Here is a 16,980-nt window from a genome sequence, read left to right as displayed (position 1 = left end):
CATATAACAAAGAATCAGTACCGCCAAGGTTGAGAAACCCATCCTTGAAGGTGAAGACTAAAGGCTCTATGTGTGTAAGATGGAAAATCCTGGCTGAGAGTTAGGAGACCTGAGTCCTCATTGCGTTTTCCCCATCAGCTTGTTGCAGGCAAATCACATTATCTGTCTCGGACTTAATTTCCTTGTTTGTTAACATGAAGAGATTGGGTATTTACGGTCCTTTTTACTGCAGAATTCCATGACTCATTTTTATATCACATGAGTGAGCTGTACGTGGTCTTCTCAATAATTTGTTAATATAAAGCATGCAGAATAACTCAAGGGCAGACATAACTTTATGTGGAAATAAGTTGGTTTTTTTTTTCTGCCCAACAGTGGTCACTAATGTTTATAGCACACTAGGGTTCACCCCAATATACTATAATTCTGATTAAGGTTGCCTTCCTTCTGTTGCTTGTGAACACATTTTCAACTGTATCTTATTTTAGCCACCTTTGGCAAATAATAAAGTACCCAGAACATGGTGCCTCCATGGTAGAGGACATCAAGGCTTAGTAACATGTCACTTGATTTAAAAAATGGGCAAAAGACTTGAATAGATATTTCTCCAAAGAGACATATAAGTGGCCAATAAGCATATGAAATAATGCTCAACATCACTAATCACTAAAGAAATGCAAATTAAAACCACAGTTTCACCTAATATTGATTTAGGATGACTACTATTTTAAAAACACAGAAAATAGTGTTTGTACAAGTATATGGAAAATTGGAACCTTTGTGCACTGCTGGTGAATATAAAATGGTGCAGTCACTATGGAAAGCAGTATGATTCCTCAAACATTGTAAAATAGAATTATCATGATCCAGCAGTCCCACTTCTATATATATACCCCAATGGATGAAAAGCAGGAACTTGAACAGATAGCTGCACACCCATGTTCACAGTGTCATTAATCACAATAGCCAAGAGGTAGAAGCAACTCAAGGGTTCACTGACAGATGAATGGACAAACAAATGTGGTATATCCATACAGTGAATATTGGGGATTCCTTCGTGGCTCAGACAGTAAAGGATCTGCCTACAATGCAGGATATTGTTCAGCTTTAAAAAGGAAGCAAGTTTTGACATATGCTACAACATGAATGAACCTTGAGAACAGTGAAATGAGCCACTATTAAGTGAAATAAGCCAATTACGAAAAGGCATGTACTGTATGATTCCATTATGTGAGTTATCTGGGGCAGTCACATTCATAGAAACAGAAAGTGAAGTGGTGGTTACCAGGAGCTGGGGGAAGGGGAAATGGGGAGTTGTTATTTAATGAGTATGGAGTTTCATTTTGAAAAATGAAAAAGTTCTGGAGATTAGCAATGTGAATATACATAATACTATTGAACTGTATACTCATATAGTTAAAGATGAAAACTTTTATGCTACTGTGTTTTTTATTGTTATTTTAAAAAGATTATATGTCAAAATTATCTCCCAGTCAAGGGTGTGTTCATGGTCTTATACACACTTAAATTTTCCCCCAGCGCTCTTCTTCATACAAGGATGGAAAACCAGAGGAATAGAGGGGGAGTCTATGCAAAATTCGTACCCCAAGTGTATGAACCTTTCTTTCCATCTGGTGGAAATCGTGCCTTAATAATCACTGGTTCTTGGTTGGTACGTATCATTAGCTTCTCTCCCTTTGGCTCGAACTAAAGCAGGTCATTCTGAACCAATTTTAGACAGTTTCATATTAATTACCAATGTTAAAATCTGTTAGCCTACAAATGAGAGGACGATTTCCTAAGCCTGAGAGTTAATATTATATGATACATAAAGTAAGTGATACATATAATAATATATGATATACATAATATTGTGATATGTATATGCTACATATAATATGATCATAATATATGTAATATTATATGATATAAACTGGTAGCAGTGGTTACTACTAGTTTGTCAACAGAAAATTTTAATCTTCTTCACTGTACATTTAAAAGCTTTCTATAATTTTATAGTAAATATTTTATAATCAGAACAATATCATCAGTGACACAGCCCCCAAATTATCCCTCAGATGGTTAAAATCTTGGGACTGGCACTCTTGATATGAAACCTCAAACAGACTGTAATCCTTTCCCCTCCTTAATTTCACAGAATGAAATCCTTCTCGAGAAGAAGTCCAAGAGAAGCAAGATTCTGAAGCTGAAGTTCCCCCGGACGGAGGAGGAGAGGCGCCTACGGACTCAGAGCATGCGGAGGCTGGAGGTGAAGAAGGAGCAGCAGCAGCAGAACTTCGTGGACCTGGCCTGCGAGTGCAGCGCGGTCATCTGCTGCCGCGTCACCCCCAAGCAGAAGGCCATGGTGGTGGACCTGGTGAAGCGCTACAAGAAGGCCATCACGCTGGCCATCGGGGACGGCGCCAACGACGTCAACATGATCAAAAGTGAGTCTCGCCCACAGGCCAGGGCCGCCAGCTGCCAGAGGGGAAACGGCGGGACCCTTTTGGGGGTAGTCCTTCACTGCTTGGGCTCTCATGAAGCAGACCTTGGGCAAAGGCACTTGCCTGTGATGACGACACCCGTGACCCTGCCCTCAGGAAGCTTCCAGTCCTTCTAGGAGGAGGGTGCAGCAGGCATGACTATGCCACGCATGGTGCCAAGTTTCAGGTTGGCCAAACGGGCCAAAAATCTTGATCAGATTTTTCCATAACGTCTAATGGAAAAACCCACACAAACTTTTTAGCTGACCCAGTAGGAGATGAGTCTCATGTGGATGACCTTATCCTTGTTTCCTTCTATTGCACATGTTTGGATTTGGCTTTTTATTTTCTCTTGCTGCTTCTCCTCCTGTATTTCTTTAGGGTTTATTGAAAACCCTACCATATAATAAGTTTTGCAAAAATCTATGCTGAGCTTGGCATAAACTGTTGAATTGTTATTTGTTTGGGGAATATTACTCTCCCACACCTAAGCATTGTTTTCTGGGGCTTTCTTCCTGCTGTTGGTAAATTGTTGCACTTCACCATTGGGTGACCTCGTGTGAGCTCAGAGTAGCACACTTGGCATTGAAGCAAAGTTCCAATGTGGCCACAACATTCTCCTGACCTCCCAAGGTCTTTTTGCTTGTTGGAGGACCCTAGGTACCCACAAATGAAAGGATTGGGTCCTATCTTGTAGAAATACAGTTTTGCTGGTATTAAAGCATTCGGAACCAAATCTGTATCAGTATGTCTGAATCCTGGTCCTTTTGTTTCCCTGTAGAACTTGTAAAGGGTATCTTGTAATGAAAATGCCTGAACTAATGAGATCTGAACACTTGCCTTCATCCTAATACCAACATGCTGTGTCACCCTGGGCTCATGCTCAGGCGTCAGCCTTCTCATTTGAGAACAAGAAAATTGTCTCTGATGTCATCTCTGGCTTTGTGATATTATTCTTAAGATGAACAATCCATGGCACGTATGCACATGTCCTGTAGGTGCTGGGTAGCTTAGACGGATTATGTATATAACTAGACTTTGAATTCAACCTATTTTCTAACTCATGTGTCTCTTTCTTTCCTTAGAGTTTCTTCCTCCTCCTCCTTGATATATACTAAGAATATTCCAACTTTATCTTCCTCAACAGGACTCGGCTCTGTAATGTACGTCTTCTTGCTTCTTTACCCCGTGTATGTCTGTGGCCTCTACCGGTTTAATTTCTCCGCAGTTTTGCACACGCTCATCCTGCCATGCGAATGGCATTTCTTGCTCTGAATCAGATGTTTCTTTCCTCTGCAGCCAGTTCTAGTTTATTTTCCATTATGTACCTTAACATAAATGCCTCTGCCAAAAAAGCAAGTAACTCAAACATGATTTTTCTTCAGTTATAACGAAGACTTCTAGATACTGGAGAAAGGGGGGTTCCCTTACAGACTTACCATCTGACTATGTGAAAGACTTGAAGACTCTTATTGCTCTGGGCTCACTAGTTGATAGCAAAAGGGATCACAGAGTCAGCATACATGAATCTCCTAGAGACTGTTTTTTCTTAAGTGGTTTTAAGCATTTTATTAAGCTGTGTTATATGGTAGATGCTTTTATATATAATGTAGGAGGCATCCTTTTGGGATGAAAATCAGAGAATCTCAGGTCTCCTTGGAAGCACGTAGCTTAATCCAAGTATTGTTAAGCACCTTTTGAACTTTGTGAAAACTGTTGTTTTACCTGCATCAGGAACAATACACAGAAATCGTTGTTTGTGAAGTACAGTGGGATCTGTGTCTAAAAAATCTGACCATTTCCTAACTTGTTTCATGGTTAGTGGTGTAGTCAGTAGAAGTGGAAGGAATTGCAGTCCACCAGTTTGCCCCTAGTAAGGACCCAGCGACCCTGAGAGGCTGCCCTCGTCCTCCTTTGTGCCTGAAGATGGCTGGTAGGTGGAGTTTTACTTGGCTGAAACCCTGAGAATGAACAAGAGGCATTAAAGTGGCAGGAAGAAACTATCAGTTTGTTAGGGAATTATGAAGCAGTCTACTTGGAAGGCATTTAAAACCACATCTGAAACTTCAGGAAAATCTACGTGTCTATATTTAGGTTTCAGGAAAACACAAGCAGTGTGGTCTTATAAAGTCCATCTGTTTAGTTGCCTTGAGTCACCCTGTGAACTGGGGCAATGTTCACTTCACATACTGTCCTTGGTCTGCACCGCAGAGGCTGGCCTGGATGTCATGGCCTAGCACAGGGGCTCAGGGGCTCCTCGACCTTGGCTCTGAAAGAATCGCAACATTTCCGTTACTTGCTCAGGAAAGAAGGCCACTGTTTGGTAGGAAAGAGCAGTCTGGCAACCATGACTGGTCATTAAGAACTATTTATGTGTTTAGAAAGAGGTCATAAATATTGATTGAGATGCAGTTTATTCTATTTTTTTTTTTTTTAGAGTTGCAGAGTGTTATTTAAAAACAGGTTTCCGACAAGTCACTGTGTTAACGTCTTGAATTTGTCAGACCTTATATTCTGCAACTGGGGCAGGGGTTTTGGAGTTTTTAGTTGGAAACTCTGCTGAACTGGCAGACACTTCTCAGGGTCTGAGCAACCGTAGACTGTGTTCTCCGACACATGTTCTCAAAATGATCTCACTATTGGTCTTCCATGACTTTTAAGACCTAGATTAAACTCATAATTCTCTAAGTGGAACATATAATTTAATGACTATTGGAAAGATGGATAAAATTGGAACTATTATTTTTATCCATTCTGGAAACCTTCCTCCCCTTAAAACAACTGCCCCCCCCCTCAGGTCTCAGTGGGCCAAGAATAAGCCTTTGAAAGTTTAATCGTATCTAAGTTAAAACACTTTTGATCGCAAGTCTTGGAGAACAATTAAAGTTAGCATACAAGAAAAAGAAACCTAATTTAAAAAGCTACAAATATGTGCTGCTCAAGGAGCCAGGCCTCTGGATAATGCTAGAACCAAGAAGCAGTACCAAGAACCCAGAGTCTGTCTCTCTCATCCTTTCTCTAGATTACTCTATTTCTCAGTGCCTCAGAAAGAAGTATATCCATCCCACAACTCAAGAATTTACATGCCAACATTCCAGACCAACACACCCAAATCCTAATTCCAAAACACCAAGAGAGAGACTGAAGGAAACAAATCCCTATGGGTACTCTAAGTGGGAAGTGATTAATACAGGGGGTCAGGTGCTCATAGAAATCCTGGATGGACCGAGGAAGGTTGGTTCTGGGTGGTTTCTCCAAGTCCGGGTCACTTGCCAGAGGAGTTTTTAGAGTTGAGGCTCCTCTGAAGAGCTGTCCAGTCGAAAAGCCCTTGCAGTTGTTTATCAGCATCCAGGCAGCTGGAGAATGGATATACAGAGTCTGCTGCAGGAATGCCAAACAGGAAAGGGATGCTGGGCTCCCATCTACTTCTGCTTCCAAGTCACAAGTGAGTCCAAACAAGTGGAACCTAATTCACGAAGAGGACCTAGCTGCAAGAGAGTCTGAGCAATGTAGGGGTTTTATTTGCTTTCCCACCTCTCTAATTAGAGTAAAATTTTAGAATGAAGGATGAGAGCCAATTCATAGTAACTACCACAGATTACATATCTGCCCACAGCTGACTCAGCTGTGGCCAGGGAGGCAGGGAGATATGGTATATAAATGGGTGCTTAGGGCTTGCCCTGTGGCTGGGAAGGATGGCTTATGAGCTGGGCAGATAATCCAAATGGAGTTCATCACCCATTGAGATCCTTACACAAATATTTATGGAGGCCCAACCGTGTGCTCCGTATAGCAACCTGTACCTGTGACTTTGAGTTCAGAAGCTGGGGTAGAGGATTGTGAGCAATAGCTTTCACATTTATTGGTTCATAAATGTCAGGTTTTTTTTTTTTTTGTATTGCCATAGAAACATTTTTATCATCTCAATGTTTTGGTTTAAAATAAGCGTACGATTCACAGTGTCTGCTTCCTCACCCCATAGCTGCCCACATCGGTGTTGGGATAAGTGGACAAGAAGGCATGCAAGCTGTCATGTCCAGTGACTACTCCTTTGCACAGTTCAGACACCTGCAGAGACTGCTCCTGGTGCATGGCCGGTGGTCTTACATAAGGATGTGCAAGTTCCTGCGATACTTCTTTTATAAAAACTTTGCATTTACTTTGGTTCATTTCTGGTACTCCTTCTTCAATGGGTACTCTGCACAGGTAATATACCACCACCGTCATTATTAGTAAATGAGTAATGCTCTTCTCTTACATGAATAAAACTACTTCTGAAAAAAAAAATTTCTATTTTTCCCTTCCGTGTTCACAGTTTTGATGCTGTGTCTCTTAGTAACTGAGACATAGATCAATTAAGTTTATGAATTTTCTAAAATGTTTCTGGTGCTTTGAACTTACTTTGCCTTTAAAAAAGGCGGGATTTGTTCCTGGCCTGTTGACTTCGTGTGTCTTTGCCTTCACCTTAGGTTTTTTTTTTTCCCAAGTCATCTTACCTTTAAGAAATTGTTCAGCTTTTGAACAAACTCTTCAGATTTAAGTATAAAATTATATTGTGACTAAAGGGATTATATAAATTTCAGGTGATCATAGACCCATTATGTCTCCATTGCTGTTGGTTTTTAAATTTTTATCTTTTGCTGAAATAGGAGTAGGAACATATCTAACATGTCAAATTGGCGATATGGCAGAAAAATGCCATTAGTAAAATATGAACCTAAGCCAATGCCCGTGCTTGTCCAAACCTCTTTGATGCTATGCCACAGACAACTGGCACAAGAGGAGGGCCGATGTAGAAACTGGGCCAGGAGGTCTTGAGCAAGACTGGATCCTTCTTCCTGCTTCTGTGCAGGACTGTGCATCAATGCTGGTGCCAAGTCAGCCCGTTTCCTCAACCCATCCTGATCCTCCCCCCACCCCCCGAGGACTCGTGTGTGCACAGTCTTGCTTATCCCTTTCAGAAGCCTCTTTCTTATATTCAAAATGTTTTAGATAATGTTTAACTGGAAATGCTGGACCAGCAAGATAAAAGCAAATCTGAATGGTACATATGTACTTTTGAGCCAGCTGGATGTAATCTCATTCATTAATAAAAGAGGATGAACATGGATATGTTTTCCAGCATTTTTCAAATAGACCAGATTCTCTTCCCCGCTTATTTGAGGAGGGAGAGGACTGTGAGAAGCCCTTTGATTCTGCCCACTCTATAAAAACAAACTCATGCCTACTGCGGGCATAGCTGATGGGGGAGGCGGGCGTCCTCTCCCTGGGGATGTCCTTGCTTTGAGAGGGCAGGTGCATGTGTGTTGACTAGCCTGGCAATGTTTCTTGGTTGGTGACACAGACCCTGTCATCTCCTCACAGACCGCGTACGAGGACTGGTTCATCACCCTCTACAACGTGCTCTACTCCAGCCTGCCCGTGCTCCTCATGGGGCTGCTCGACCAGGTAGGACCCCGGTGTGGACAGGGGTGCTCTGCACAGGCTGAGCACCTGTATCAAAGCACATATTTCAGTGTCTTCTCTTGGTTTTCACTTGTTTCTGAGTGAGCCCTATTAAATTTCTGCTGTCAGGCAACAACTGTTGTGCTTCTGGTTTTATAGTAAGAAAAGAAGATTTCTGTGCCTGGGTTGAATCCATCAATAAGAGAGTTTGTTATCCTCATTTTGGATGCTGAGGTTTTCTTGTTAGATACCTAACAATATAGTATGTCTCTATGATAATGACTTATACATTTTTAAAGTTACATTACTTGTAACTTTACATGTAATGCAAGTTACATTACATTTTTAGTTACATTAAATTATTTTAATACCTCCCCAAACTTCTTGGTTTAATTAAATCTACATTCTATCTAGTTGCAATTTTTATAGAAGCTGCTTTAAAGAATAAAAAGAATAATCTGGAATTAGCTCATCATGAATGTGAAAATGCTTTCTCAAAGAATGAGAAACAATAATCTCTCAGGAGGTAAAAATAGGCTTCCTATACTTTTTTTAAACATTACTAATTTGCTTTCTGTAAGTAGAAAATAGTAGTTTACCTAGTCTCTCAAAATTAAATATCAAGTAGTGGTGGGCTACTTCCCTAGTGGCTCAGATGGTAAAGAATCTGCCTGCAACGTGGGAGACCTGGAATCAATTCCTGGGTCGGGAAGATCCCCTGGAGAAGGGAAAGGCTACCCACGCCAGTATTCTTGCCTGGAAAACTCCATAGACAGAGGAGCCTGGCGGGCTACAGTCCATGGGGTCGCCGAGTTGGACACAACTGAATCAACTTAGCACAGTATTGAAGCTGCTGTCTGCACAATGAAATTATTCAGGATTTCTCTTTGGTTTCTGCCTTCCTGAAAACTTAAGTCGCAATTCTTTGTGAGGTACAAGTTGTAACGAATGTATCCGAGTTCTTGGATCCTGGCGGGCAGTACACTCAACTCCAGTGTTTTCCCCTCAAGGACGTGAGTGACAAGCTGAGCCTCCGCTTCCCCGGCTTATACGTGGTGGGACAGAGAGACCTGCTCTTCAACTACAGGAGATTCTTTGTCAGCTTGCTGCACGGGGCTTTAACGTCACTGGTCCTCTTCTTCATACCTTACGGAGCCTACACGCAGACCATGGGGCAGGACGGAGAGGCGCCCTCGGACTATCAGTCTTTCGCGGTTACGATCGCCTCTGCTCTCATAATAACAGTCAACTTCCAGGTATGTGGCTTTAGCTGACCATGTCCAGTGCCCGCTGCATCCATTTCTGTGCGCAGACCAGCAGGCACATCTGCCTGGCTCCCACTCTCCCTCCAGCCGAGCCTCTGCCGCTCTGCAAGTATGAATGGATGCTATTTTCATCTCTTGCAACAAACGTATTTCCCATTTCTTGCCTGAGCCAAGAGCAGCTTCTGATTGTTCAGAAGCCAAATCATGCCTAAATTGCTGAATTCTATTTTCAGAATCCTTAGATCCTTTATTTCTTGCTAACTCCCCAAAATGAATGCTCTGTTTTTCTCTGGTTTCCCAACAGATTGGCTTGGATACTTCTTATTGGACTTTTGTGAATGCTTTTTCAATTTTTGGAAGCATTGCACTTTATTTTGGCATCATGTTTGACTTTCATAGTGCTGGGATACATGTTCTTTTTCCATCTTCATTTCAATTTACAGGTTGGTATTTTCTAAATTCCAAAAATAAATGAATAGAAAAATGTCATTAATTTAGATTCTGACATAACTTCAGGGTAAGTAAAAACACAAAGTGTGAATTACTGTGAGTGAAAATTAATGTCCTGAGTAGAGACTGAATGGTGGTTAGTGGGTTGGAAGCAGGGTAACATGATGGGGGGAAAGCAAATTAAATAACTTTAAGCTATAACTGTGCTTTTTATTTCTTCCATAAAATCTAATATTGGAAGGTTACTGGGAAACTAGGGATACATGTTTCCCAATATAGTACGATAGTTTAATCTTTCTAAAACACTACCTAGAAATACATAATAAAATTTGGGGTACATTTTGATTTAGTTATTTCCACATGAGGAATATACCCTAAGATGAAACACACCAAATTTTGGAAAGGTAATCTGTAAAAAGATTGTATCACTACAATACTTCTGTCTTTTAAAAACTGGAAATAACCCAAAGACATAAGAGTATCAAATTAGCAAAAGAAATTATAATGGAATTCTAGAACTTAAAAGTGGATTGTTAGAGAGGGAGGTGGGAGCGGGGTTCAGGATGGGGAACACATGTAAGTCCATGGCTGATTCATGTCAATGTATGGCAAAAACCACTACAATATTGTAAAGTAATTAGCCTCCAACTAATAAAAATAAATGGGGGAAAAAAAGTGGATTGTATCATCAGAAATATGCACACAGAGCAGTAAGTAAACTTATAAAAAACAGTAGTTTACAGATGTATATAATATGACAAACGGACAAATGTTAGAATGAACTAATATCATAAAATTTATAGCATAAATTAGAATTTATGAACTTACTATGGATGTGTAGCTTGGATTCAAAATGGAAAAAAAAATGCCCCATAAACTTGTTTCCCTGTAAAAGAATTTTTTTTTAATGACCAGTTGTTTGGTTATAAAAGGCAGTAGCTGTGGTAAGAATCTACCTGCAATGCAGGAGATGCAGGAAATGTGGGTTCAGTCCTTGGGTCTGCAAGTTCCCCTGGAGGAGGGCATGGCAATTCACTCTAGTATTTTTGCCTGGAATATTCCAGGGACAGAGCAGCCTGGCAGGCTACAGTACATGGGGTCACAAAGAGTTGGACACAACTGAGCACATATGTGGTAATAACCCTTTTCTAATTGGAATTGAGCTCATTTTTTTTTTTTTTTGTCTGTGTTCTTCCTTACTGTGACTGTGTTTTAAAATTTTAGTACTCAGTTACTTAGGGTATTCCCATAGGGAGTGTTTTTTAAACCCATACACATTTATCAGTGTTAAAACTACATTTAAAAAATAAACACTATTATTTTTATAAACTCACAGTATTAAGTACAGAAAATATTGTAACAAATTTGGCTCAGTTTTAAAATTAAGTAGTATATATGATTACCTGGTTGTATTAAGAGAATTGAATTGTTACTTCCTCTGACATAAAAAACTAGAAGCTGAGTTCAGTAGAAAAAGCCAAGCTCTAGCTGGATGGATATGGATTTTAATTCAGGAGTTGCATAGCTAGTTCTGTTACCTTGGACCAATTTTTTATTAATACTGCTCCACTACTTGGTTTCTTCATGTAGTAAAGACGGCAATACTCACCTCTCAGAATTGAGTAAACTGCATGATTCGTATAAAACACCTAGCATAAGGCTTACCCACAAATAGTACTGCCTGCTGTTAATATGTGGAGTTTCAAACCAAAGGTATAAATTGGAAAGTGCTTTTTTGAAAAATTTATTTTTAAATGAAGGATAATTGCTTTACAGTATTGTGTTGATTTCTGCCATATATCAACATGAATCAGCCATAGGTATATATAGGAAAGTGCTTTTTTAGGTTCCTGAAAAAAAAAATCCAAGTATAAATTGCCTATCTTTGCATTTCTAATTATTTCAGTGCCAACAAATGTACCTTTTTTCCTTATTTAGTCACTTACATACATTTGCCTTGTTCCAAAGAATTTATGTTCCTTATTCTGCTTTGCTTAGTCTGGTTTTAAAATGTTTATTCCTTGAATGGTGATGGGATGTTCTGGGGAGGGCAATCTGGTTGTAAAAGTTTACCGGAGAGAATCCATTTGTGGACTGTGGAATATTAGCCATGCCCTCCCCTCCTTGGGATGAAAGGACCATTGTGAGTCATTCTCTGTGCTTCCTCCAGGCACAGCTTCAAATGCTCTGAGACAGCCGTATATTTGGTTGACCATCATCTTGACCGTTGCTGTGTGCCTGCTGCCCATTATTGCCATTCGCTTCTTGTCAATGACCATCTGGCCATCAGAAGGCGATAAGGTATAGAAAACAACGGACTTCTCCTAACTCTGAGTGCCTCTCACAGAAATCAGAGCCTTTCTCCAAAGCAGCTTTCCTGCAAAATTCTCAGCTCTTAGGAAGTTTGGTCTGTTTTTAGGACTACTCTTTATTTATTTATTTATTTTTTTAAAATATTTATTTTTATTTATTTGGCTGCACTGGGTCTTAGGTGCATCATGTGGAATCTTGAGTTGTAGCCTGCGAACTCAGTTTCACCATGTGGGATCTAGTTCCCTGACCAGGGAACGAACCTGGGTTCCCTGCATTGGGATCACAGAGTCTTAGCCACTAGACCACCAGGGAAGTCCCCAGGACTACTCTTTAACTCCACCTTGCAAATAAGTCCCCTGGGATTGGAATTTTTGTTTGCTTGTTTTTTATTATAAAAAAGGAAGAACAGTATATACATCTACCCTCTCAATTTAGCAATTATATATTCAGCAATTATACTATTAGTATTTTGCCCTGCATACAGGTTAGGATTTTGTTTTTTCCATTTAAAGAAAAATGTCACCTCTTATAGCAGGATCCTTTGGCTCAGATGGTAAAGCATCTGCCTGCAATGTGGGAGACCCCGGTTCGATCCCTGGGTCGGGAAGATCCCCTGGAGAAGGAAATGGCAACCCACTCCAATACTCTTGCCTGGAAAATCCTGTGGATGGAGGAGCCTGGTAGTCTGCACTCCACGGGGTCGCCAAGAGTCGGACACGACTGAGCGACTTCACTTTTTTTTTTTTTTTGAGCTGCAAGTATCAGGAAGATACGGCTCAAAAGGGCTCAGTGATCACATACCACCTCCACTCACAGAACGGGCTTCAGGCTCAGGTGATGAGCAGTGGCCTGGGTTTCTTTCTCGCTCTCCCCTCTGCTGTCTTTCTGAAAGATGGCTACAGCAGTTCCTGACACTGCACCCTGCCAAGTCTCTATCCAGGGGAAGATTCAAGACTGAGTCTCCTGGAGCTTTCCCTTAGGAGCCTGGGGACTTTGGCGGAAGGCTCAGCACACTTCCTTCGTGTCTCCTGAGCCAGAATTAGGGCACATGCCCATTCCCAGACTAGTCCAGAACAAGGGAAATCAATCGGTCCCACCCTGCGGGTGCAGTCCACATCCCGGGAGGAGTGTAGCTGTGAGGAGGAGGAGGAGGGCACCTGGATAAGCTCCATCTCCATCAGAAAGGAGAGGCGCTGCCAGGCAGGCAAGGAACCTTCATGTCCTCTGTATCTCCCTCCCCACTGACCAGTGTGTGCATTACAACACCCAGAGGCACTAAGGGTCTTTGCTACACCTGGGCCAGTCTGCCCTGTGGGCTGCAAAGAGCGCCGGTTGAGGAGTGGGAGTCCCGGCGGCCCCGTTCCTAGCTCTGAGAGCTTGCAGGCCTCATGGAACCTCTGCCCCTGCTTCCTCCTCTCTAAAGCCAAGATGGAGATGCCAACCCCTCAGGGAGGCGGGTGTGGGGAAGCCTGGTCCAGGGCCCCGGTCAGTCCGAGGGGCTCCCTCTGCGGGCGCAGACCCGCGTTTCCCTTCGGCCTCCCGGCTCTCCCTCACCTGGTCCTGCCTCTCCCGCTTCTGCAGATTCAGAAGCACCGCAAGCAGCTAAAAGCCGAAACGCAGTGGCAGCGGCGCCAGCACGTGTTCCGACGGGACGTGTCCACGCGGCGCTCGGCCTACGCCTTCTCGCACCAGCGCGGCTACGCCGACCTCATCTCCTCGGGCCGCAGCATCCGCAAGAAGCGCTCGCCCCTGGACGGGGTCATCGCCGACGGGTCGGCGGAGTACCGGCGCACCGCCGAGAGCTGAGGCCCCGGCTCCCGGGGGACCTGCAGAAAAACAGTCACACGGAGGAAACGCCTTTGTCTTTTTTTTTTTTTTAAAAATGAGAGACTGGGAACTTTCTGTAGAAAACTGAACCTGTCACGAGGATGCTGAAGACAAGAACCTTTTCAGCAAACAACTTGCTTTTGCTGTGGCAGTCGTCCAACCCAAGAAGACCTTTTGAAAAGTCAGATTATTCAGATGCTGATGCTTTGTTATGATTCAAAGTGAACATTTTTAACCCCGTCTCAATCTAGGACAAGAAAATTTGAAAACGTCTTCTATTTCAGTTCAAATGGTATCGTTTTATAAAATTAGGAAGCTCTTCCTGTCTGGGATCTTTGTCAGGAATTTCCCAGAGGCTCTTTTTTTCCCCCTGGAGTCTATCTTACTATAACAAAGACCTTATAATAGTAATGACAGAAGACTCATGAATGTTCATCTCCTAAAAGCTAAGTGGTCTGCCTTTTTCAGAGTTGATAATGGGACCGCATGATTTCATGTTCTCATGTGGATTTAATTCAGCTCAATCAACAAAAGTGACTTCACATTTCATAAACACAAGGTCTGGGTCTGTTTCCGTCTACTACCAGGTGAAAAAAGGACATTACCTACGTTTACTCTTACTATTGTGTATTATTTCAGCCACTTCCTGTAGAACCAAGTGAGCTTATTGTCTGTTGTCTAAAAAAAGATGCATTTAAATATTTATGGGTTGTTTTTTTTTTTAAAGCTTTTAAAAACTGAGGGTATCAGTGATAAATTGCAGAATGTTCTGCAAAGCTTTCTTTTGAAAAGCAAACTTTTGTGCCTGCCTATGTGTTAAGTGTTTTATAAGGGACATAAAACAGAGACCTCATTCTTTTCTACTTAAGACATCTTAACGGCTGTTCGTAGCCATATTCCTAAGGCTAATAGTGTATCCTTTTAAAATTGAAGATGACGTTGGCAGTTATGGAAACTGGCCTCAAAGAGATAAGAGTTATTTATCCAGGGGCTTTTCTCATTCTTTGTGTTTCACACTCATTTTCGTATTCCAGTGAAGACACAGAAGTGTCTTCAGTAATTCTGTTCTTTACCATTAGGTTGTGAATGTTCACAATATTCATTCGAGTTCCTTATGAGGAAATCGCAGTGTGTAAATAGTTCATTGTGCAGATATAAGCAAAGAATGTTTAGCTCTTTATTCTGTGGAAGTAAATTTCTGGAAGTTTACAATTTTTATCTTGTAAATAAAAAAAAAATTGTAAGGTTTTTTTGTAAAGAAAAGTTAGCTTGTGTAATTCTGTCAGTTTCAGATTTCTCTTCCGTTTTGCGAATTGTGGGAAAGGTCGACAATGTAAATGTGTCAAAGACTTCTATGGTTGGGTGCAATATTAATTTTAAAATGCAAATTGTTTTGGATAAATTATTTCTATATTCTGTAAATCTGAGATTATATTTTTGTTTAAAAAATAAACACTTTGGTAAAATTTTGGGGAAGTACAATCTGTTAAAGTATTTTTTAAGTTCTTTATTTTAGAGTGGGGCAGATGATAGGGAATCTAGGCCTGCGTGGTTTCTAAAGGAACACAGGGATCCTTTGTGGTGAGAAGTAAGTTGCAGATGGGGTACTAAGTGTAGGGGCAAAGTGGCTGAGACAAGAGGCTCTGACTACAGAGTCAGAGTATGGATTAACAGTTGGTAAGAACAACTATATCCAGGGAGAGTGCATCTTAGGATACGAGAAGGGGCACAATTCATCCAAGGGACCTCAGCTCTCTGGAGGTGGAATAAAAGCAATGGTAACCCCTGACCAAAAAAGCAGGGGCTGGGAAGTAGGTAGACAGTCCAGAAATACAGGGGGAAGGGCTGGCAGAAAAATAAGCAAAGGGAAATTATCCGGGTGTTGAAGGGCAGGAGAGCAGGTAGGGACCAGGAGAGCCAAGTCTGACGCACAGCTGCAGGACAGGTGGTCAGCTCCTGGACAGGAAGGCAGGCTGGGACCCCATTAGGGAAATGACCCCTCTACCTTACAGAGGAGGAGGTTCTTTGAAGGAAGACAGAAGTGGAGGACTTTTGGGGGAGGTATCAGTAGTAGTAGCAGGTGATGAGAGAGTTCTCATTCTAGGGGTGTTTTGTAAGGCAGGAAATTAGGATCCAGCTCTCTGCTATCCTACACCGGATAGCCTACTTCCGGAGCAGAATTTCATGTCTGCATCAAGGCAACCCACTGGAAATGGGGCGCGGGGAGGAGATAGGACAGATTATTAGCCTCTGTAATAGAAATGGCATGAGAAAATCTCAGCAGACCTGGGAGATGGTCCCCTTTAAAAAAAAAAATGGCCACTTTTCCTTAGGATATACTACTGTATTTAAATTGGTGAGGAATAAATGTTTTTAACAAAAGAGCACCACCTAAAGGTTCTTGCTGATGCTCACGACTGGAAACTGTTGAGTAAAGACAACTGGTGGAGATAAAATGGTTCTTAAGAGACTCCAACGTGATAGCAAAATGTACCCTAATGGAATCTAAATATGTTTTAACAGTTGCTGCCTTCATATGATGTGAATGAAGCTTAGGAAAACTTTAAGACAGCTTCTAAAAGTCTTGTCAGAATCTGCTAGTAAGTTAGAGTTGCAATAAAACTTGTGGTGCATTTATAAATACAGAAAGGCCTGACCAAACACTGAGAGGAAAACAGCACTTCCAGGAAGAAGCAGAGGTTGGGCTGGGCCCTTAAACACTGTAAAAATAATGTTCTTGACCTGAATAGTCATTCTTCTAAAGATTATACATGTCTTACAAGCATATGAAAACATCCTCAACATCATTATTCAATAGGGAAGTACAAATTGAAACCATAATGAGATACCACTTCACACCCACTAGAATGACTATTAAAACAAAATAACATGTGTTGACAAAAATATGGAGAAATTGTAACCCCCATCCATTGCAGATGGGAATGTCAAACACTGAACCCACTATGGAAGACAGTTTGGCGGCGCCTCACAAGTTAAACAGAATTACCACATACCCCAGCAATTCTCCTAGGTGTGTGTAGTGTGTATATACGTATATCCCAAAATGCTGAAAACAAGTACTCAAATACTTAAACACCTGAATGTCCACAGAAGCACTATTTACAATAGCCAAAAAGGTAGAAACAGGGACTTCTCTGGGGGCCCGGTGGTTAAGCATCTGCCTGCCAATGCAGAGG

At 41.6% G+C, this 16,980-nt stretch overlaps 1 protein-coding gene across 4 annotated transcripts in view; it reads left to right on the top strand.

Annotated features, from left to right (window-relative positions):
* Positions 1-15,253, top strand: part of ATP8B1 (ATPase phospholipid transporting 8B1) — a 148,438-nt gene extending 133,185 nt beyond the window's left edge. For all 4 annotated transcript variants that reach the window (XM_043888797.1, XM_043888798.1, XM_043888796.1 and 1 more), the window contains 8 exons: positions 1,540-1,672; positions 2,159-2,447; positions 6,466-6,689; positions 7,848-7,931; positions 8,939-9,184; positions 9,498-9,636; positions 11,814-11,944; positions 13,538-15,253. In XM_043888797.1, the coding sequence (XP_043744732.1) occupies positions 1,540-1,672; positions 2,159-2,447; positions 6,466-6,689; positions 7,848-7,931; positions 8,939-9,184; positions 9,498-9,636; positions 11,814-11,944; positions 13,538-13,762 (1,471 nt within the window). In that variant the 3' untranslated portion in view covers positions 13,763-15,253. The remainder of the gene's footprint in view (positions 1-1,539; positions 1,673-2,158; positions 2,448-6,465; positions 6,690-7,847; positions 7,932-8,938; positions 9,185-9,497; positions 9,637-11,813; positions 11,945-13,537) is intronic.
* The last annotated feature ends 1,727 nt before the right edge of the window (positions 15,254-16,980 follow it).

This window comes from Cervus elaphus, chromosome 27, assembly GCF_910594005.1.
Source record: "Cervus elaphus chromosome 27, mCerEla1.1, whole genome shotgun sequence".
In the NCBI taxonomy this organism is placed as follows: domain Eukaryota; kingdom Metazoa; phylum Chordata; class Mammalia; order Artiodactyla; family Cervidae; genus Cervus; species Cervus elaphus.
The sequence above is the reverse complement of the archived record's forward strand: the minus strand, read 5'-3'. Positions and strand labels throughout refer to the sequence as shown.